The 24,035-nt window shown below is 27.7% G+C and overlaps 1 protein-coding gene across 1 annotated transcript in view; it reads left to right on the top strand.

Annotated features, from left to right (window-relative positions):
- Nmdar2 (NMDA receptor 2) overlaps window positions 1-24,035 on the top strand; it is a 79,713-nt gene that overhangs the window by 20,343 nt on the left and 35,335 nt on the right. Inside the window, exons 2-3 of the mRNA XM_035088191.1 lie at window positions 4,236-4,949; window positions 7,465-7,636. Of these exons, the coding sequence (XP_034944082.1) occupies window positions 4,596-4,949; window positions 7,465-7,636 (526 nt within the window). The 5' untranslated portion in view covers window positions 4,236-4,595. The remainder of the gene's footprint in view (window positions 1-4,235; window positions 4,950-7,464; window positions 7,637-24,035) is intronic.

Raw genomic sequence — 24,035 nt, 5'->3', positions numbered from 1 at the left:
GATAAGATTATTTTCAATTTCATTGGATCAAATATTTCTAATTTTCTGTATATTTCATAGACATATAGCTCTGTTTTAACTGGTTTAATCGTCCTCAAATTCGAAATCCATTTAATTAGACCATTAAAATTCCACTTCATCAACAATGTTGATAATTCACTGCTAACTCATTATACCATTATATAATGAATTTATAAATTATTAAATAGAGTTAAAATTGTTTGGCTTATTAATAATTATTAATTTTTAGTTATTTAATCAAATTAATTACCATTAACTAACAAATCTAAGTGTTTTAATTTTTTCTGACTATTTTGATGATCAAAAAATGTTAAATTCATGTTAGTCCGATTTTCGTTTGTTATTGAGGCGGTCACGTAAATTTTGTAGATGACCGAAATCACATAAAAAAGGAAGGGTCGGATTGGAATATCACGAGGGCAGAATTTTGGTTTGTCTAGTCAATGGAAACAATGTAGTTATCCCAAGATTTACTTAGCTTCCTTGTTAAATTCTGTTCTTTTGAATTTTCAAGTCGTATTTGAGGCACATTATTTATTTTTCAAAGTATCAAATAATCTTGCATGATTCGAATTGCAACAAGAAATATTTTCTAAATTATTCAGCAAAGTTTGGAAAAGTTTCAAACTGACCGAATTTCTCTGATAAAAGAAATAAACATGGTACTTTAGTTTTATTCAAAAAAAGCAAAATTTCGAGGAAAATATTGATCCCATCGGGGTAGAGAAAGTTTGCTTGATTAAACTAAAAAACATGGTACAATAAAACTTCCATAAGTTTGACTTATCGTTCGATCAGCCGGGAATAGAGTTCCGAAGCTGTAGATGCGATTTGCAAGTAAAAGTCGACGTGATCATTTAATATTCATGACAAAAACGTCGTACTCTTAGAAAATTCTTTTGTGAAAAATAGGTACATATTATTTTCCATAGCTTTTGCATTTCTAGATAGACGATTTAATTGCGAAAATAGAAATTGCCCATTTTCGAAATGTCATCAAACAGGATGTCATCTATGGCAAGGCAAGTTGAAGCTCTTCAAGATACATATCAGAGTTACTTGACACTGATTGAAATTATCGATCTTGTCGTTTCCAAGTTTAGGTGTATAAAAGGCAGTGACAATTAGCATCTCACCGAAATTTAACACGCATTGTTTCGAAAGGTTTATTGACTAATCACAGAGTACATCATTTAGTCAGTCTTTATCCGATTAGTTTGACAGCAAACATTAAAGTGAATATAATTAATCGCGTTGATCACTTTTAGCCCAATGTTGTTAAAAGAACAGAAACAATTGACTTAATTAGAAATGTTTTTAATGAAAAATAATCATGATTTTTATTGAAAATCATTTTGTCTATTAACCAATGACTAATTTTCTGTTTTAGATTTGTTAATATCATAAAGATATACCTGACAAATACTTTTTTGCATAACTCTCAAAATTAAAAAGTTATTTTTACAAAATTAAAAATTGAAAAGATAAATTAAATCACAGTTACAATTCTCTACGTCAAATAAAAAATATTCATCAATATGATACGTAGAATATGAAGTTTTTTTCATTGTGAAAACTTTACACCAGTATTTTTGTTAGTACCACTACAAGTTCACGTATTTAATGCAAAAAATAAACGATTTAACTTGCTGAATTGGTCTTACCTGCAAGAAAGTTAGTTACAATCCTGTTTTTGGTTACTGCATAATAATTACCCGGCAAATAAACAAATTTAGTTTCCAAAACTTTTAGAACCCCTGAGATTTAAATCCATTTTTAAATAAAATAATTAATTTATTCTCCATTAAAAATATAATTTTATTACAAAGTATACTATACTCTATAAAGTTGGAAAAAGTTTCTATCAATGTAGAAGTACAAAATTTACTTAAATCCCTTCGCAGTATTTTTTTATAACTATTTGGAGTCAATAAAAAATGGAAACTTTCCTGTTGGTTTATGTTTTATAACTTGAAGGATGATGAATTTAGAACCTTAACAATATTATAAATATATATTCCATCTCTTGAAGTTAATATCATCGCAGGATCTCTGTCTATTTGATTCACTAAAAGATTCTCTATCTATTCATGTAAATAATTCTTATAAAATTCTATCTAAATTATAATGCGGAGTTATGATGTAAGTCTAGAAGGATTTCTTTCCGGGTCTGACACGACATATATGATGTAATGTCCTGTTGTTAAATGACGGTGAATAAACCATAAATATACATAAAAGTAGAATCATTTGAAACTCTTCAGACATAATTGGAGTTTTAGAGAAGTTTATTTAAAGTCAGCTACGACTTCTTTTACATTAGAGAAGTTTTAAACAACCCTAAATAAACTCCGACAAAACTCCTCTTGTGTTAGATAATCTTTATAGTGTTCGAGGAGTCTTCTTATTAGTAAATTCATGTTATTATTATATCTCTAAAAATACGTTAACTAAAAACAAATAACAAAATGTTGATATTTATGATTGATAGTTAATAAATATTTGTATCTCTGAATCAGATACAGCAGCTCGAGTGTTCATGAACCTTGTGGTAATGGACAACAGATTGTTTTACTGAAGGGTAATTAAGTTTAAACCACAATAGGTCAGCTTCTGTTTCATAAGTTTGCATAAAAATTGTTAGAGAATGGTTCTTCTAAAGTATTTATAAAGTAAAATAAAGCAAACTCATTACAAATGTGAAAATACTCAACGTAAAATTAAGAAAAAACTTTTTAATTTTTGTTAGTGGAAAACATTCATCTGGAAATCCAAACATTCATAAAGAAATATTTTCTAGCTTCAAAAGTAAAAAAATTTTCTCTTCAAACTCAAAAGTGAAATGCTTTTACTATGTCAAAAGTTTTTTTTGTTAAATTGAATAATTCTTAAATTAAAATAATCTTTGAAAATAATCTATTAACTATTTATTATAATTTATTATTATTTTACAGTTTATAAATTTTGATTGATATGTACAGCAATTCTGAGGAAGTTTAACATGGAATTGTGGTTATTAATACATGATATGACTTACGGCAATCATAAAAATGATAATAAATGTTTCTAAAGGATTGATTCGAAACCAATCTAATATCAATACATTCATAAAATTAATATTCTTGGAATTCATGAATAATAATTTTATCTATTTCCATAGAATAATAAAACTTTAAGTTCCAGGATATGGCTATAAATGTCCTTATGTCCAATATAATATCGGTGACTTAGAGAACTATAAATGGTCGATGCTGTTGTAATATACGATCATAGGAAAATCTAGCAAATATCATTTAGAAAATTAAGCTATATTTCCTTAAAATTTACCAAACTTTGCTTAGATTTCACAGTTCAATATGGTAGTAAAATCAATTGCACAATTGTTCCACCACCTGCGATCTACATTGTAGTAGAAATTGAGATTAACGGAACGATATTATATTTTTCCCCCATTTAATATTAATTAAACAAATATTTCTATTGAATCCAATTTCATTCAATTTTAAATCCTTCATAAAAATTGCAACAAACATTCTGTTTTCAGTTTAAATTAACAATATCTTGTTAGCGATTGTATTGTATTGATCTATATTATACCGATTAAATTTCGGTGTTTATTTTTTCTTACAATTTATCTCCATTTTTTCCATACAATTTACATGTTAACTGGATTTCATAAAATTCTTCGGCAATTCATTTCTAATCTAAATTTAAAAATAAACTCTAGAGAGAACACAGGAATTAAAGTTTCTTTACAGTCTGGATTTTAATTCTATTTATTTTTTAATAAGCAAAATAGCTATTAAACATACACCAGTAACTAAACCACAGAGCTTTGACAATAAATAACGTTAATAACATTACTTTTGCAATATATAAATACACGAAATTCGAATTAATGAATACAAAGTACCAAATTACCGATTTTTGGTTGTGCGGAAAACAAGGCTTTGATTTTATATGTAATAAACAACAAATAAATTGCAATTAATGGTTGAGAACTATGAATATGTATTTCAATGCATATCAAATTTCATTGAGTTTATATAATATTGTTTGAAAAACAATTCCACGAATGTAGTTTTCTTTTTAATTCAATTAAACAAACATAAAATCACAATGTTACTTAATTAATAATTAACGTTATATTTTATTTCAATATGAAATTGATTAAAAAATTTCAATAACATCTACGAATATTTTTTTTGTTCCAGTGGAGCGCAAAGACTTTCATGCAGTCGACATCAGCAGAAAAAGCGAGAATGTCTGCCAAGAAGGAAGAGCCACGCTATTGTGTTTGTGTCGTCACAAGACACGTTTACATGGGGCGAAGTTGAGGTAAAAGATTGCAAACGATTATTCACTAGAACGTGCGAAAAAGTCAAGACAAGCGAGACAAAGAAATACTGGACAAACAAAGGAAGGAAATGAAAAGATGAGACAACTTCCGAAATTTTTGAAAATTAAATTTTTGGGAAGGTGGAAAAAGAGAGATTCGATGTTACAAGTATTTTTATTTGACATATTGAAATTGAAATAAGCAAAATAAATCGAGGAAGAAATTGACCGTCATCATGAAGCTCCCAGTTTCTTGCACATGGGTCCTGGTTCTGGTGGTCATTGGTCCAGGTCGAGGCATGGGATTTTTTAGTGGGAAAGACGTAGTACGTGGAGAAAGCACAATAAAAATAGGAGTTAGTGAGAGAGGCACTTTATCAAGAGGTTCTGGAATTGGCTCTGGAAAAGGTGGAGTGGGAAGAGGTTCTGGTGTAAGGTTGGGTGAGGGTAGAGGTAATATTACTCGACAAAAAGCTGCAGCATTTACCACTACAACCTCTACTACAACCACTACACCTCTGCCTCACTTTACTCATGCTCCTCAGCTACCTACCTCAGGTGGTAGCAGTCAAAATATCTCTTACCTGAAGGTAAGTGTACGAAAGATTATTCACTTCAACTTCACATCATCCTTTAATAGCGGAAAATGTCAATTATAATTTTTTATTCCAGCCTTTTTCTCATTTTTTTTTTTTTTTCTAAAGTGGTTTTATCTAAAAATATCAAATACACTCTGCATGCAAAATGATAGCATTGAGTAGCTCAGGCTTCTGTTACTATGTGTCCTAGATAACTCTAAAAACCCAAAATATAATAGAGAATTTTTGTCTTTATTTTTATATTTTTACCTCACATCAATCAACATTCAATAATATTCAAACGAGGTAGTTTTAAAACGTTTCTTTTTTCCATTAAAGCTCTTTTATATTTTATGGAGGCTTAGTCATTTGAAAATGATCTAAAATGAAAAATCCACTATCAGTTTTTGCATCCAAAGGATTTTTCACTCAATTCAAATATTAGCAACTTTTATATCATCCTGTAGTTTTTAATTAAAATACCATCAATTTCACCAAATGATTTCCTATAAAACCCAATTTTACAAATTAAGCTTTTGAATATACTAATTAAAAGCTCTTAATGATAAAATTTAATTGTTGTATTTTTCCAATTAAATTTTGCTCAATTACATTTAAATAACTGTTTTTGGAAAGAGAAAACTCATGAGTATAGATTTTTGAAACCGAGTATTTGATACAATCAATAATTATATTGTTTACGGACACATTGGTTAAGTTACATGTCAACAAGTCTTTGTTTATGATTCACCTATTCATAATAATCGAAGTGAGCAACAGGTGAAATTAACTTATGATTTTGTTCTATTACTGATGAAAAGTTTAACAAGTTTATTTTTTCAAGAACCTTTGAGTAATCACCATTTTTACTGCTGACTGAAAAGATCTTTTGATTAATCAATTCTAATTTTTTCTCATTTGCTAATTCAGGATAAAAAAATAACAATTACACCTAAGTATTTTTAAATTAAATTCCTCGATATCAGACAGTAATTTTTTCTTCATTTTATTGCATTTATTGAATTCAAAGGATACTTATCGTATTCTTAAAACTTATTTTAGCAGATCAAGGGATTTCTCTTTTAATAGTTGATTACAATAGCTCTTTTTAATTTAGTATGATTATAATAAATATTCAATTACGTTGTACTGCAAAATATCAAGTTCAATCATTGTGATCAAATTCTATTAATTATTTGGTCAAAAGCTAGAAGTTGTATTTATGAAGTTTTTTGGAGAGACAATAATGAACAATTGTGAAATATTTCGTTTAAGTAAGTAGATCAAAGAAAAAACAATATACAATCGTTTTTCTGGACATTCGATCAACACTTTTTGTCTCTTTTTGTTTACATTTTTTTATTCGACTACCTCGTTGATTCTTCAGAGTACGTATAGAAAAATTGAACACTTAAACTCAATAATCTTTCCGTAAAAATTTCTTCTCAAAACACTTGAACATTTTTATCTACACTCCAATACACTTTTACAATTATTTCATACGGAATATTCATTTCTTTTGCTCTTATTTTTTATCACTTTCTCGCTCTCTTGATCTTTCTACGTACACTCTTGAACATAAATTTAGAAAAAAGAACGAAATTTAAAATAAATAAATGTTAAATTACTTGACTATTAATTATAAATAGGATGATTTTTGATAACAATGGATTTTAATCTTATTGTAAGGATTAGTAAATAATAGAATAATTTTTTGTTTTATAATAGTCTGAATTTAACTAATGAAATATTACGATTAACTCAAGCCTATGATAATTTATACTTAATCTAAAAAAAAATAGATAAATAGGTCAATGGTTAGTTATTTTTTATTCAAGAATAATTATTCATTCTTGCAAAATGAAAAAATTGCATTCACTATTCACATTTTTTCTTTTTGTGCAGAGTATTTATTCAAAAACTCTTTTATCAGGATACAAAAATATCTAGAATAAAAAATCTATTTTTTTCAAAAATTTTTATTTTTTTACTTTGACATGATATTGTTTGTTTTGAATGAACAAAATTTATAAAAAAAATCTATTAAACATCAACTACACTTTATAAAGTAACTTTGTTTTGTTAATAAAATTTTACAAAAATGGGAATAGTACAATTGTCGCGATTTTTTTAACAAAGTTATCCAATTTTTAATTGAATCACATATTCATTATCTAATTTCCACCAATTGTGATCAAATCATTAACTTAAGTATTAATCTGCTCCTATTCTCATTTTCAAGAATTGAAAAGTCAAAACAAAGAGTAAAAATTTCTTCAAATTTTTTATTACTATTTCAAGTCATCAGATCTTCTTTCATCAGTCAGCTAATTATCTAATTAAAAGAAAATGACTCCAATAATGGTGAATTCTCATAATGAGTCTTATTTTTGAAGCAAAATCACATACTTCTCTACACTCCAGTCGAAGAGCATCATTGTTTTACTGTTGTTGCAGAAAAAAGTAGCTTACTACATACTAAGCACTTTGTATATGAGCAAAATACTCCAGTGTAATTGTTTAACAGGTAGGAATGGTGGTGCCATTTAAGACTTTTGGGTTTCGAGAGTACAAAAAAGCTGCCTTGACTGCGATCAGTGCACTGCAAAGAAGCACCCGAGGACCAAGATTAGGACTGTTTGATCGTTATGATATCCACGTGGATATAACAATGAAGGAGCTTACTCCAAGTCCAACTGGTGAGTTTCATTTAACTTGATGTTATTTGTAATTTCTTCAACTTTCTTTTCTATTTTTGTGCCAAATTACTTTTTAACTGCCGTAAATCCAATATTTTATCACTGTCAGTTTCCTAAGATAAAAACCATCACACTTATTTAAAAAGTTTTTGAAAATTGTGCACAAGATTCTTAGGATGTTGATTAAAATAAAAAAATTAAAAAATTTTCCTTTAATTTCAACAAGTCTAGAATCTTGTACAAATTATTTTCTGTATTTCTTGGAAATATTGCAAACCAATTTTTTCCTGGTGAAACAAGAAATAAAAATTTATAAGCTGTTTTAAAACATATCTACTTCAACTCGAAACTGTCAATTTATTTTAATTGACATATCTTCAGACTTCAAAAAAAACCATGATACAATTTAGCTCTCTCGACTACAAAGGACTTTATTTGAAACAATAAAGTTGAGTAATGAATAAAACTCTTTTCAATTAATTTTACGATTAAAACCATGATGTTTTGTTCATTTTTTACTGGAATCTATTTTTCAAAATCTATCTTTTACAATTAGCCTACTTATTCAATAATAGAGAAGGAAATATTGAACTAATTTTAAAGAGTTAGTGATGATTTATATGCCAGTAGAAAATAGATGACGTAAAGAGCAAAAATGGCAAAAAATAAAGAAGCAAAAAAAGCATATCTGCTTGTACCTACTGTTATGAAATGAGGCATTAAATTGATTTACTCCTGCTTGGTTGATTCAGGCTTGTTGATGTTTCCAGTTTGATAAAGTGTATTATAAAATCATGTGGTTCCAATGAATGAGTGTTAATGAGGAATAAATAGACATCTATAATAGAAGAATTATCTATAATTATAAACTAATTATTAATGAAGATAAACTTTGGACCGTGATTAGCACTTGAGAATAATCTTTGATACTCATTATAACCAATCAACTCCTTTCTAGATTGGAATAGTTAATTGATAATAATTATTCATTAGAACACTTAATATATATTAAGTGTTTTAATGAGGTAATTAATTGACTATTAATTAAGTCTCTCAATTATTTATTTAATTGTTATTGTTTGATAAAAAATTGGGTTGTTTTTTAACATTAAAAACGAAATTACCGAATAAATAGAATAAAAAAATAAAATAGTTGTACACAAATTGGGAAAAACTAATGGTTTTAAAATGATTGTAGAAGCTTCACTCGTCTTCACTTACGAAAGGTGCATTGTTCGGGCTTAGGTTCATCGCCACTATAGTCACCTTTTTTCAGACATTGTCGACTAACATTCTGCTCACATCCAGGCATTTTTCAAACACTATTCAGGATGGTTGTTTATCTCAAAACGTGAGGATTTTATCGAAATCACCATCCTGGTATTTGAGTTCATCAATAAAAAATTGACGTTACCTTGAATAATTCTAGTGTATCAATAAATAAAAAATAATTTTTTTCATCTACAATGATAGAATAGGGAAAGTTAATTAATTATATTAAGAGAATAATGGGAATGTATCATTTTTAGTAGTCCAAAGTTAAAATAGTCAGACTTTGAAGAATTTTATTTTATCTCTATTTTATTTTGCACTCTCATTTTACTTGAATACCTTTTAATTTTATAAACCACATTTACACAAGAAATCTCACTATTAGATGTGACGAGTTTCATAATGAAATTATCACGTGAGTTCGTTGCAACATTATTCTATCCATATACATTATCAAACTTTTGTTATGAAACTTTCTATCAACACGTCCACTTCACCAAATCCTTAATTCAGTAAAGCTTGAGTCAATGATTGTCACTGCGCTTGAAACATCTCTCTTCAAACAGTCGTATGAACATAGTTTTTTATTATTTAATTAATGAAATTTATTTTACATTTTAAAATAATTATTCAAAAAGACACAAATGGAAATATAATGTATACTCTTTTCTACTAGAATTATTTTTAAAATATACTAAAAGTTAATTCCATACCAAATTTTCAGTTAAATTGGCATCAGAAGTGGAGAATTTTTGAAATCAAAGAACCGAAAGAAACTTCCATATCTATAAACTACATCTACAACTCTTTCGCTGATTCTTTATCTGACAAGTTTTCTGCTTTTTCCTTCAACTTCTTTCTCGCGTTCTTCTATTGAGAATTTTCTCGAAGGAAATATCAACTGAAGTTTCGATTTCCTTCCTATAGAGTGAGTTTAGAATTTTAATACCCTTTTTTACCGAAAATATGCGCTAAGTACATTTTTTTCTGCTCATAAGTGCAAGAAGTAGCTAATAAAAATTTTTATGGTATAAAAATAAAAATTGGCCTATCATAAGCAAAATATTGAGTAGATTCAATAAATGCTGATTGTTCATTAAAGAGATATTTTTTTAAAATAAACTGAATGCTAATCATTTTTTATTCATCAGATCACTCAGTCTATTTTTTGTAAATATTTCGTTTCCCAGTTTTCTGTAACTAACACATAATTAATTTATCCATAATAAATTGTTTCATAATTAAATTCTGTGATCCCAAATCTATTAATAGGACTAAATGGTAGAATAGTAGTTGAAGTTTGATTAAAATTTGTAATCATTGTCCAGGAACAGAATCCATTAAGGTTTTCATTAAAACAAATCTTTAAAGTTTCACGATAATTTTATAATAATTTGCTATTTAAATTAATTTTTTGTCTCAAACTCAAAATTGAATCATTATTTAATTTATATGGCAACACAAACTTCGTGTAATCGTTTGCAAGAAGGTAAATTCATTAGCTGTTTTTGATGTTATTGGCATAATTGCAGTTTTGGTAATAAATTATTCAGCTCAATCCATGAAATAATTGGCTATGGCATAAATGAGTATAAATTAACGATGCGTATCAGAAGAGATATGAAGATTTATGCATATGATTACAAGCCACATTTAGAGTGATACAAGAGCACAGGATGTTGTATCCTGTCGGTAAAGTTTATCGTTTACCCAAGAATCGTGTAGCGCTATCTGACGAGGGGTATTTACACTCTTGTGGTCTTGTAGTTGGTTGGAAAAAATTGAAGGGTAATACGAGAGTAATTTTTTTCTTTTATCGACGATTAAATCGCATGATAAGCGAATAAAAATACAGGTGGTATTTAAATATTTTACTCAACTGCATTTTTTACTTGAAACATCATAAATTACTTTTTTTTAAATTTATTTTTATTTTTTGCTTGTTTTTTTTTTTTTTATATTCTTTATCTATAGTTTCCATTCTTTCCTTTGGGTATATTTGTAGGAAACATTATAAAGTTTTAACTCCAAAAGAGAAAATAAAACACGAAAATAAAGTAAAATGTAAGAAGATTAAGAAAGCTTAGATAAACATAAAGTTTGAACATGTGGGTTCTTTAAGAGAGAACTTTCTATATTTTTCGTAATATTGATCACGGAAAACCCCTAATATGAGGTTGAAAAAGATGTGGGTTGGATTTAAAATATGTCACTTATTATACACTTCATGGATATTTTCTCACCAGATTTCATTTCACCCTCTTTTTACACGATAGCCATTTTTGGCATTTTGACCTTAACAGCCCTGATTTTTCACTTTCCTATTTTATCAAAACTATTACATTTGATATATCGAAGATATTTTTAGTTATCTCGAGGATTAACTTCTTTCAGCAGCTCTGAACAAAAAGATTGAACCAATATTTTTACAGTTCGGTGAATTTAAAATTACATTTATGTTTTTACAGCTATCAACAATAATTTTTTTCTATTTGTCTATTGGATTTTTATATTATGTTGTTAATAGAGTGTTCTATCAACTCTTCTTCAATTATGAGAATTAGTTGCTCTAGTTTGTCCAATGTAATTAAGTTTTCTTTAGTTGAAACTAGGAAACAAGTATCAAAGGTTGCTTCAACGATTCATCAATTTCGTATCTTTTTTCTACTACTTTGTTCGTTTTATGTAGTTGTCTTTATACACTTTCATTGTACAAAGTTTATGTTTTCTCTCACTCATAGTTCTTGTGCCTTTATAAAGTACACTCATGTGAACTGCTTTTGATACATGTCTCTTAAGCTTACCATTAAAAACTGTCAGATTTCAAATAAATAGTGTGGTTTTATACTAGTCATCGTATTGTAAACTTCAGCCTTTTATTCCCACCCTTGATGTTTCAAAATGTTATTGGGTCTTTTATGCCTTGAATAAATCTTAAAAGCAAAAATGACCATTAAGAGTAGACATGTATTTTTCTCGAATAGAGACATTTTTTCTACACTTTGTATATTGCAACCTACATTTCTAATTGGATTTTTAAAGTTAATCTTCACTGACAAGTAAAAAAAGACATTGATGAAATTTGTACTCTTCAAAATACGTTAACGACTCACTTAGTATCGCTGGGAGTTGTCAAACTATCAGGGGAATCAAGGATGTATCATTAGAGTAACTTAGGGAAATACAGCATAGTCAACTTTTAACACTAATTTCGATACTAATTAACTTCAAAGTTTAGCTTTGTTCCTTACAGAGTACTGTTACATGCATCGAATGTTGATACTATTTTCTTGTTAGACATCCTTAAGTGTCCAAACAAGATTCTATTCAAAATGCTACAAATATAAATACAAAATGTCTTTTAATTATTCTATCAATACATAATCATAATGCAATAATATTTTTTTAAAATTAAAATTAATTTGGCATATGAAAATTAATGTAATGATGACAATATTAATTATTCTGATGCATTAATTTAATTTTAGTTAATATCATCAGCCAAGAGAAATTATTTTAGAGTGAAAAGTCAATCTTTTTAAATGTCATTCTGAAGAGGCTCATTACACGTTGTTATAAAAAATAAAAAGACACTTTACACACTACATTTTTCTTTAAAGTATTAAAAAAAGCTTTTGACATGATTGTGTGAAAGGATACTGTGAAATGAGCAGCAGGAGTCACTTCCTCTTAGCCAAGAGTAATACTCTGCACGTTTACACTTTTGAATTAAAAAGTGACATAAACCTTAGCACAGTCAGACACGAAGAGACAAAAAGAATACAAAAAGTTATAAAAGAATATATATTTCAATATGACGATTTATCCTATTTTATCAGTAATAGTAGTGATCATAAAAAAATAATAAAAGAATCTCATTATTTCCAACGTAATAAACATTGTCATTATTTGTTCATTTAAATAACGATGGAATTAAAAATGAAATTCGGCGAAAACTAGTTAGAAATGATTTTGAAGAAAATGTTCTCATAAAAACTTTTTAAACAAAATTTTTATATTACTCCTATAAATTTTTTTATTATTCATTTTGTGGGTTTATTTTTATCCAAAACATATACAGTATTATCCATTTGCTTATAGAATAAGAACATAAATAAGGAGATTTAAATGATCTAAAAAGAAATTTACTGTATAATTAATGCAAATATTTTAAACGTATGCTAGAAAATATAACATCTGTAAATAAGTTTTTTATTAAAAAACATTTCAAACTGGCTTATATGAAGTTTCTTTTCTAAAAATTTAAAGTTTTGTCCTCTCTATTAGCAATGATCAAATTCACAATATTTTTTTCATAAACAAAAAAGAAATACCGAATTAATATTTGATTAAAATAATAAATAATCTGAATGGAAACTTTTTTAATCATATTAAAGAGATAAAAAGTAAACAAAAAAGTGAAGCAAAAATCATGAGAAATTTTCATTCATGTAGAAGGGAATAAATTTAAACTTTTTAGACGCCAAATTAAAATCTCGTGCCACAAGAATTCAACTCGGTAAACATGCCGAAGATAATAGCAATCTAAGTGAATACGGTTGTTCGTAGATAGTCCAACTTGAACAGTAGACGGAATTTGTTGATAATCTGTGACAAACATACCTCTTTTCCAACTTGTAACTCAAATTTGTACCAAATTTTGTGAAATTAATTTAAACATCAAATGGATGTGCTGAAGATTCCAGGGAATCGTAACTATTTTACTCTGATGAACTTTAACTTCTCACTTATTATAAACAGATTAAAGTAATTCCATTCATCATAGGACTCCATTTTACAATGAAATTCTTCTAACAAATTGAGAATAATCACATTTAATTCACAAAAGTATTCATAGAAGTCATTCTTAAAATAAACATGGAGCAAAATTCAACAGTAGACGAAAGAAACTCGAAATATCTAGAGAGAATCAAACTCAAGACATGAAATGAACTCAAGCATTTATACACTCGACTTGGTGTATTTTCTAATTCCACAGTGCTTCGTTAAATTTAAAGTTAATTGTCTGTTAAATTATAAACTAAAAAAGGAATTTATTGTGAGAAAGCTTTTTCCCTCAGACATTTTTTTGTCTTGTGGAAGGTTATTTAAAACACGTACATGAAAAATGGTGAATAGAGAAAGACAAGAAGCTCATCTTCAAACATAGAAGGTTACTCAGCAAAAGCTCAGAATGGACTAGGGACTAGACATTCAATACACCTCAGGCACTTTGAGAGATATATATATAGAAATAAAATTATCGAGATGAATTTCGCCAGGCATTCCGGATTGAGAAAAAAATGTGGGATTGAGTCGATTAAACTTCAACGTTGATAAAACTACAGATTTTATTGTTAAGTTAAATTCATGTTCCCTTTGTGATCTGATTATATGATTCTGCCGATTTTTCTGAGGTTTCTCTTGACAAAAGAAATGACCATTCTTAGAATAGGATTGCGAGGGCTAAAAAGCTGCCACGAAAAAAAAAACGAAAAAAGAGTAGGGAAAAAAGTGATACAGAAAACATTGAGAAATAATAGTAAATATATAAATGTTTTTACTATATATCATGTCTACCTATGGTATTGTTCTGTTTGTTTTTATTCAACAGCTACTGTTGGTATTCGTGCGATATCTCTCTTTACGAACGTGATGTTTTTCCACCATTGAATATTATATCTTTTTATGTGTTCTTCGCATCATATTGTCATTTTGCGTCCAACGCTTTCCTATTTAAATATGATGATATTCCGCTAAAGTGGTTGAAATTCACAAAAAAACATGGCTAAAGGTAAACATATTCCGTGATTCATTGTTTTTTTCTCGACAAAATAAAAGTAAAAACAAAGCTTACTGATTTTGTGTTATGTCACTAGATTTAATAAAATTTATATTGACAATTTTATTCATGATATCCTATTATATTACTCCTTTATTAAATGGTTTTAATTAAAATTTCTTCATTTTTAGATTTCTAATATAAAATACATTGTTATTGATGAATTAATTCCAAAAAGTTCTATCGATTCCATTAACTTGTTTACATATTTTTAGAAATACATCATCATACAATCTGTTAAATAGTAAAATTTACAATTTTTATCCGTTAAATTTTAATGCTGCTTACATCTTTTTCACAGCTTTAATTCTCTAGAGTACAAAAAGCAATAACATACATTAACATGACAGATTAAACCCAATTAAGATAATGGTTTGAATGAGATTTAGAAGACACGTTTTGTTTTATTGATTTTTTAACCCTCATATTTAAGATTATAATACTCAATAGTTTTTATTCCTACCACATCTTCATCTAAGTCATCATCTTGATCAGATAATTCTTCTCCATCACCTCTAGAATTATAATCTACAAGAGCAAAAAATATTCCTCCCAAAAGCCGTGCATTCTACCTGTCTTTTTAAATATTCATTTAGTATTATTTGATTCATATGAGACATTTTTAAAGTTTTGTCTTCCTATTCATTCGATGTCATTCAACAGTATTACCTTGGAACTATCAAATAGATACTGATATATTATGATCAGGCACGTGCTGGAAAGTTTTGAATAACCATAAGAATGTCTTGAAGTGTACTTTCGTTGATCGTTGAATAGACATTCGAAGTTTTACGTAATCGGAATTTTTAAGTAAACGCAAAAATTGTAACATAGAAGAATAGAATACGATAAAGAAGAGACTAAGAAGCTCTTGTATTGGATTGGATAGATAGGCATTTTATTGAAAGAGAAAATCGATATTGTAGATGAATTATATTACCGTCTTATTCGCGTGGAAAGAATAAGTTCCGTGTAAACTCGTCGTTTAGGGAAGGTTATTTTTCCCAATATTGTAAGGGAAATTTTCTATAAATATTCATTGAATGCTTTAAACGTTACCAGCGGTTTAAGGTTTACGGAACTTTTTCTCGTAGTTATTAATTTATTTCTGAATAGTAATTTGTTGTTATCAATTCGTGTCAAGGACAATACTTAATACAATAAATAGCCAATGAATTATTTTGGAGATTTTTAATGAATAAAAATTACTTTAATTCATTATACTATACTGATAGATAGAGATTTTATTATACTCTAATGAGATGAAGTGTTTTCTATTTTTTTACATTAAAATACTTTTACATTATTAGCTAGATAATAATATCGATTACTTTCTATCATCGATATCTATTTTTATTGGAATTTAAAAGCTTTTATAAATAAAATAAAAAAAAACACACACTGACTATCGAGAAAATATAAACGACTTTTGATGTTCAGAAAAAAGTATTGTTATGAATTTTTTTACTTTTTTTTTTTTTAAAAGTATCTGCACGCAAATGGGAATCTCTAGGAATCAAAGCACTGTAACTTTTTGAATGTAAAAAATTTTGTAATAAAGAAATAAAAATGTCAAAGGATTCATCCGAGCATCGTACGTTCATCAGATCCTTAATTTTCGTTTACTACTTTCAACTTTGTCCACGAGTACTTTGAGATGACAAAATAAATATTCCGATGCTATTTACACTATTTTTCATCAAAAATCATTTTATTATAAATTAATATCTCTTTTCATTTTCACTGTAAATAATATTTAGTAAATACTTCATCTCCTAATATATATTATTAAAATAGAATATCCAATTAATCAAAGCTCCAATAAATCAAAATTTTTAGCAAATCAGGAATAGCGATATTTCCAATACATTATTTAATATTCATAATATAAAAAATAATAATAATGATAACGAATAATAATTCAGAGTAAATTTTCGATCGTAATTCAGCCATAAAGTCTAAAAATGATTTGCCTCTACAGGTCCTATGATTTATATGAAAGCGTAAGTTGATGCTGCGGGATATAAAATATGACACATAGGGCTCTGTATAGTTATGAATGTCATGATATTTATGTATCCACATCCTACATATATATTTATTTGCTTACCAAGTGCAATATCACACTTTGAATACAAAGCGTAGAATACTTGCACAGAGTGTTGACTTTAAAGGACAAAACGAGAATTAAAAGATACTATGTTATATACTAAAAGACGTCGTCATCTCTGTCATTTTGTTCGGTCTAAATACATTGAGTTTGTGTATCATGAACAAATATTTATTACACGCTTTTAACCGTTTTAATTAAACATAGACTGTTTCAAATTATGACTAGATTTAAATAAAGTTTATAAAAACATAAAACCATCAAAGTCGTTGTGGATAATTACAATTAAAACAATTAATTTCTTTTATGCCCTTTTACTTTTATATAAGAGAAACAAGAGAAGTAATTTAATAACGAACAATTAATTACGCTTTATATTTCCAGTAAATTTCTATCTTCAAGTCAGACGTTTTCAACAGGTTTTATCATTATATGCTCATTGATCACCTCGGATATAATCAAAATTCTTGAGGCAACTCATTGATACTGATCATAATGATATCTGCAAGTTATCTATAAGTCACATTTTTGCTCTACATTATAGAATAATGTAGAAATTCATGAAATAAAATAGATAATTATCTGATCTTTGAAGTTATAATTTAAGCAATTTCAAGCTAGGCTTTGAAATTTCCACAGTAATTATGACATTAATTACACTCACTTGACATGAGTGTTAATTTTATGCTTTGATAGTCAATGATTCGACAAAACTGTATCATTAATAGAGATGATAAAAACAAAAAAAATCCCATGAAATATAATATTTTCTTGATTTTATTTAATTGTCACTAAATAATTAATACTCACGAAACAGAATATTTTTATTAAATTATTCTAAAAGTTCTCAAATGGCATTTTGTAATTAAATACCAGGTGATATAATTGCGAGTGCCATTAAAAAAGATTTTGGCATATTTTATTTTACTCATTTTCGGGAGCTAACAGTCCGTTGTTTATCAATGTCCATTTGGGTGTAAATTAGAGGATTTTCTATTAAATGGAATAAATGTAGTACAAGAAAAAGTTATTAATTGTTGTTGTTTATGAAGTCTAAGTTATCTGCACTAACATTTAAATTTATTGAGAGCTATAAAAAAAATAAATCCCAAGAAAAAAAAGTTTCCTGAGATTTATTCGCTTGTTTTGTCTTTATCCTAACAAATGACTGATCATAATTCAGTTGGTCATGTGTTGTTCGGAAGAAACGCAATACTATTCCGAAGATACTTAGTATTTCTACTGAGAGATGAGACGTTTGTATGGCAATGTGACCATGAGAGACTGACACTATTGGGGTTACTATGGATACAGCGCTTGCGTTGTTGGTTGGCTCGCACTGTTGAAATTATCCCAAGGGGTGGTTTTTCGTTGTGATATACCCGGGTCGGACCAGCTGGGCGGTGTCTGCCTATTCGACTCGACAGTTTACTGAATACATGTTCAGCTTTCTGGTGTTGTGAAATTGCTGAAAAAAGAGGAAAAAATAATTGAATGAAATAGTAAAAAAAAAAAAAAATCACTTGATCTTATACTAAGGGATAAATAGAATTAGATTGATTCTCAGGGGTAGTTTCGCGTGAGCGTCTAAAACGTGGGCGCCAAAAGAAAGTGAAAGTGGTGTAGTGAAACCGATTTAACAGCTGATATATCTTATTTTTTTTTAACACCTCAGTTCTCTATAATTAAATTCCATTCAAAGGTTCGTAATTGCTGACAGAATTCGATGGAGAAATTCTATTTAAACTGAAAGCGAGTCATCGTTTATTATTAAAAAGCATTTCCTCAATGGATTATCTCGTTAAACTGTTTTAAGTTTTTAATAAACGTTCATTCTCTCCAACCCTCGTGCTAGTTATTGTTGAATACAATTATCAAATTAATTTATCCCAATGGTAATACATTCATTGCACACTTGTAATAAATAAAGAGCAAATTAAACGCCGTCAAATATTCATTGGCGTTTTAATTTCCACCTTGAAAATTAATTTTAATGCACCAAACATAATAATAAATAAAACTTTTATTACTATTATTAAATAAATTATTATGTGTTGAATGATGGGTAGAGTTTTTTTCAATAATTTGCTGACATTTAGTCTGGAAATTTTTTTAAGAACGAACTAAATCAAAAGTTTGTTCCCCTACGTAAATTAGTGATATAATTTTCTTAATATAAAACTTTTCAACAGAAAAACAAGTAATTCCCTTATCAATTTTAGCTTTTCTTCCTCATTAACAACTTTGAAACTTACGCACTGCATCGCAAAATTGTCTTTTTCAAGCTTTCTATCATTTTATAGTAATAATCGATATCCTTTTTTTCATCTTTATCTAAAAATGATCAGATGGTTACATCTTCCTTAATAATCTTGCTATCACCGACTAGATATATTTTTTTTTCATACAATAGCCCATAAATTTCAACTGTAGACCACAATTTATTTTTGGATAAATATACATGACGTTGCATATAACGTTTAGCTCTTAAATCACCCCTCATTACTTCCAATATTGCATCTTCCTCTCTAATTTCATTCTTTGTTTATCGTTCGTCATCAAAACAAAATAAATTTCAGCTCTTATGATTTCGGATGCGAGTAATAAGATAAGTCTTTTATTATTTCTCGAAAAATTCATAGCTTTATGTTTGGTGTTATTGCGAAAAATATTAAACGCTAATGAAGGTTAAAAAATTCGTAATAAATTGTAAATACAATAAAAGGCTGCTTTTCATTATCTACATCGTTATTCTTTTATGTAAAATACAAATAATTAAATTTTTTAACCGCTACTCTTGATTCAAACGAACTTTTTAAATTAACTATCTGGTTCATTCCTTGTACAAAGTGCAGTTTTCAAATTTAAATGTTTCACGATAAGAAATTGAAAGCTTCAATTTAATTTTATAAAGCAATCAGTTCAATATTTTTTTATCACTTTACAATATCTTCTCAAGTAAATTCGATAATTGGATTGAATGATAGATTCAAGCAGGCTCAAGTCTTTCTGATACATTCTATTCATTAGGCAAACTAATAAAAATATTTTCTCATCAACTAAAAATTCATCGGTTTTTCAAATGATTGCTCTTATTGACGAAAATGACACTCATAAATAAATCAAGTGCATTTATTAACTTGATAAATAGATATAGCTTCTGACTAGTCAGATTTCTTGTATCCATTATAATGATGTTCATGCTAGAGGAATCCAGGAGGAAAACAATGGAGATTATCATGATTGTCATATTTGTAGAATGAATATGCAAACGGGATTATATTAGATTATTATAAATGGAACATCATTCATTTTAGATATATATCAAGTACATGTTCAATCAACTGTTAAAAGCTAAATATACAGAAATGATTTTTCTCCATCATAATGAATATTTGATGACTGATTATTCAATCAATTGACTAGAAACTTATAATATAAATTAATAAATATTATAACAAATTGTATTACATGAACTTGGAAAAATACCAACTTCCTGGTTTTAAAATTATTCTCTCATATTTATTTATTATTCGTCTTACATTCGATTACTTGTCTGATAAGAATGTAGCTGTTTTATAAGAAATATATTTTCAAATGAGTTTTAGATATTACTTCCGTTATTTTGTAAAAAGATATCTCGTAAAGTGGAGAGATACACAACAAGATACGTGTGAACGACAGGAATATTAAATTATATGTATAGAGATGCATTCAATACTGTAAAAGAAAGTGTTAAGGATAATTGAAGTGTTTTAGAAAAATTTCATACGATTATCAAGCACATGTTACTTTCTTTTATGTAAAACAAACCGTAGTTGTATCAATATTTTTTTTTTATAACATATCCCTTCGCTCTAATAGTTACGTATTTTTCATTCAACGTTCATACTATCTCTTTATTTGATTCTTTTTGTTTCAAGCTACAATTGAAAAAAATTTTTGTTAACTTTTTTATTTTAACGCTCTAGCTTCTCCCAGGGGTTTATTATCTGGTGAATCAAATATTGACTTGATGCTTTTTATTTAACTTTTCGATTGTGAGTTTGGATTTTTGTCAGGGTTTCTTTTTACAAGGTTTAGTAAGAACTTAGATTTTTCACTAAAAAACATCAAGGGAATTATTATTATCATGCTTCGAACTTGTAACTGTTACAAGGAAAGTCACAAACACTTACTGAATGTGAACTTTTTATTGAGAAAAATTTTAATAAGTTTATTCTATTCAATAAACTTTATAAATAAATTTATTCAAAGCTAACATATGATGTCAAATCAATTCTGAACTGGGATAGCGAATTAAAATAACATTTAATATGATAAAATTTTAATTAATTATTTTTACTTTATTGTATTCATTTATTCATATTATTCAATAAAAGAAAAATGATTTATTTGACTCCCATAAATTACATTCAATTCATTATTCCTCTATTAAATAGAAGCATTTGTTCTTATCAGTATTAAAAATTACTCATTACATTCAATTAATGCACTTTCAATATAAGTTCATCGATTCCTTTAATGAATATTAATTCCAAAGTCTTCATTAATTTTCACTACCTCTAGTCCAAATCGATTCTCCTCATCGTACTTGCAAACTTACGAAATTAATTCATTATTTTTAATCCTTTTAAATTCGTTGAATTCATAGATAAACCAATGCTCCTGATTTGAATCAGAAAAGGATAAAAAAAATTGTGATCCTGAGTAACTAAAAGCCCCTTTAAATAAGCGTAAGCCTTGGCAAGCTTAACTTAAGGCTTTGGTCAGGTTCCTCTGTTAGGTGGCTTATGTCTGATTAAGATCTAATCAAGGTTTTACCAAAAAAAAAAAATATTTTCAAGTATTTTTAACCACTCTCATAATGTCATAATTTTTATTTCATAAGAAAATAGTATAATCGGGATTTACATTAAAGCTTATGAGTGATTTCTTACTAGGGAAAGGTTTTTAAAATATGTAATGAGTTGTTTTTAATAAACAGAACATTATGTAACATTCTTTGTCATGCTTTGATGTTTTAAATTGCCATTTTCTTTATAATTAAAATTTAAGAAGCCTTATAGGGCGCGTGCCATGTAGATTTGTTGTCAGTTACTAGGGTAGTTTTGTTCTAATTCTGTCTCACTCTGATATGCCTAGAAGAAGATCATCCGAATAAATTAAGAAAAATTTTTACCTGCTATTTTTATATCACAATTATGTTCAACAAGATTACCAATTACTTTAGTAAGGAGTAGGATTAATGGTTATTGCAAATATTCAGTTGATTGTGATAAAAGATATGGTGTCAGTAATAAACAAGTAATGCAAAAGAAAATAATGAGGCCAGGTAGTTGGTAAGAAAAGTGGCCACTTTACGAATAATGAAGAGCTGGAGGAATGTGCGCGTGGAGTAGGCAGAAGAGTCTTGAGAAAATGGGGACTGCAAAAAAAGATGCACCTGAGCTGTAAAAGGGATTATGGTACGTGTTTAGTCGGACTTGAATGCTCTTCAATTTCAAGCAATAGCAAAAAACTATGAGTATTTGACTACTCATTTGAAACATCAACTTCTTTTTAAACTCATGTACTTAAAAACTTTCTATCTTTCATTATCTTAACGAAATTTTTTTTGTTAAAAAAGTGACAACTGTATTATCTTATCTCAGATAATGGTTGTTAAATGTTTGAATAGAATAAAAGAGAATTTCATATAGAGTTTTGTTAGGAAGCTTTAAAAATGAAAGGATAAAATTAAAGTAGAATTTGAAATTCAAATAAAAAGTTCAAAAGTTGAATTAAAAGTATATGTGATCTAGAGCTACATAATTGAGTTCAAACTCAATGAGAGATACTGATATAGAATTTTATCCCACTACAAAATGTCAAAAGAAAATAAACAATATTTCTTTTTAGGTATAAAAGTCCCTAGAGATTGGATTTAGGTCAATTTCATAATTGCTCCGTTGTTTCAAAATAAAGTTAAACCATTTTTGATGATAGATATTAGTAAATGCGATTTTGCTAAACTGTATTGAAACATTTGAAGATAAAACTTGATGTAAAATCTTGATTTGTTAGCAAATAACTTGAATCAAATTTGAACAAAAAAAAATATTTTTACCTATGACTCGCTTTCAGTAATACTAGATGGTATGTGTTTTTAAATTAACCAGCTTGCAGTGATCAATTGAATTGATTTGTAAACTCATTTATCTATGAATAAACGTATCGGCCTGGTTTGTAAATAATATTTATTGACATGAAACAAAAATGAAGTATCATTTTTATTTTATTGAATTTTTTTTCTCTGAAATTGAAGTTAACATCTATGTAAGAAAATGTTTCTCTAAATATTTCCATTAATGGAAATATGTAATTAACTACCAGTCCAAATGCTTTCATAACTATTCTAAGGCTACTCGTAAACCAGTACTTCCCTGATGTGCGATGAGGGTTGCTGATGTAGAAAGTAACGAGCATTTCTAGTATTTTTCCCTACAATTTCAAAGAAATTCAGGACAAATAAACTTCTCATTTATAGTTGGAGTTATTATGTTATATATTTTTAGATAAAATATCTGTAAGCTCGTAAAATTGGATTTGAACGAAAAATAAATGAATTTCATGACTTAAATAAGTTTACAAGTCTGAGTTCATCAAACGTTTTCTCTTAATTTATTACTTTATAATTAATATTTGAAATTATTTTTTCTACAAATTTCATATAATTATTACTGCGATGCTTTTGCTGACTTCGACATTTTTTACGAAAGAAAAAAATATCTGAGCAGCAAAAAAAATGTTCTATGGAAAGATGTTCATTAAAATCTTCCAAGATAATTATTTTTCTTAAAAAAATAATTCTTTTTTTTTATAATGGTTACTTTATATAGATGAAGAATTTCGATAAGAAACTTTTAAACCACCGTGCATCTAAGAGGTAAAAAATCGGCGATCAAGTGAATGTAAGAAAGAGCATTAAAAGACTAGTGATATGTAAAGCGCTGATATGAAAGTTGCAACGATAGTGGGCGGGAAGTGGAAAGAGATCAAGTGGATGTGCCGAAGGATGTCATTCCGAACGTGATAATTATCATTATCGAGCTCTATTCGATGCTGAAGGCTTTTATAAGGTTGTTTGATGCTTTTTAGAACATTGAAACGTCGGAAAAAAACAAAGGTTCACA

Source organism: Chelonus insularis, unplaced genomic scaffold (genome assembly GCF_013357705.1).
Source record: "Chelonus insularis isolate UGA/USDA-ARS -01 unplaced genomic scaffold, ASM1335770v1 contig_44_pilon, whole genome shotgun sequence".
Lineage (NCBI taxonomy): Eukaryota > Metazoa > Arthropoda > Insecta > Hymenoptera > Braconidae > Chelonus > Chelonus insularis.
Note: the sequence above shows the minus strand (reverse complement) of the source record. Positions and strands in the feature narration are given on the sequence as shown.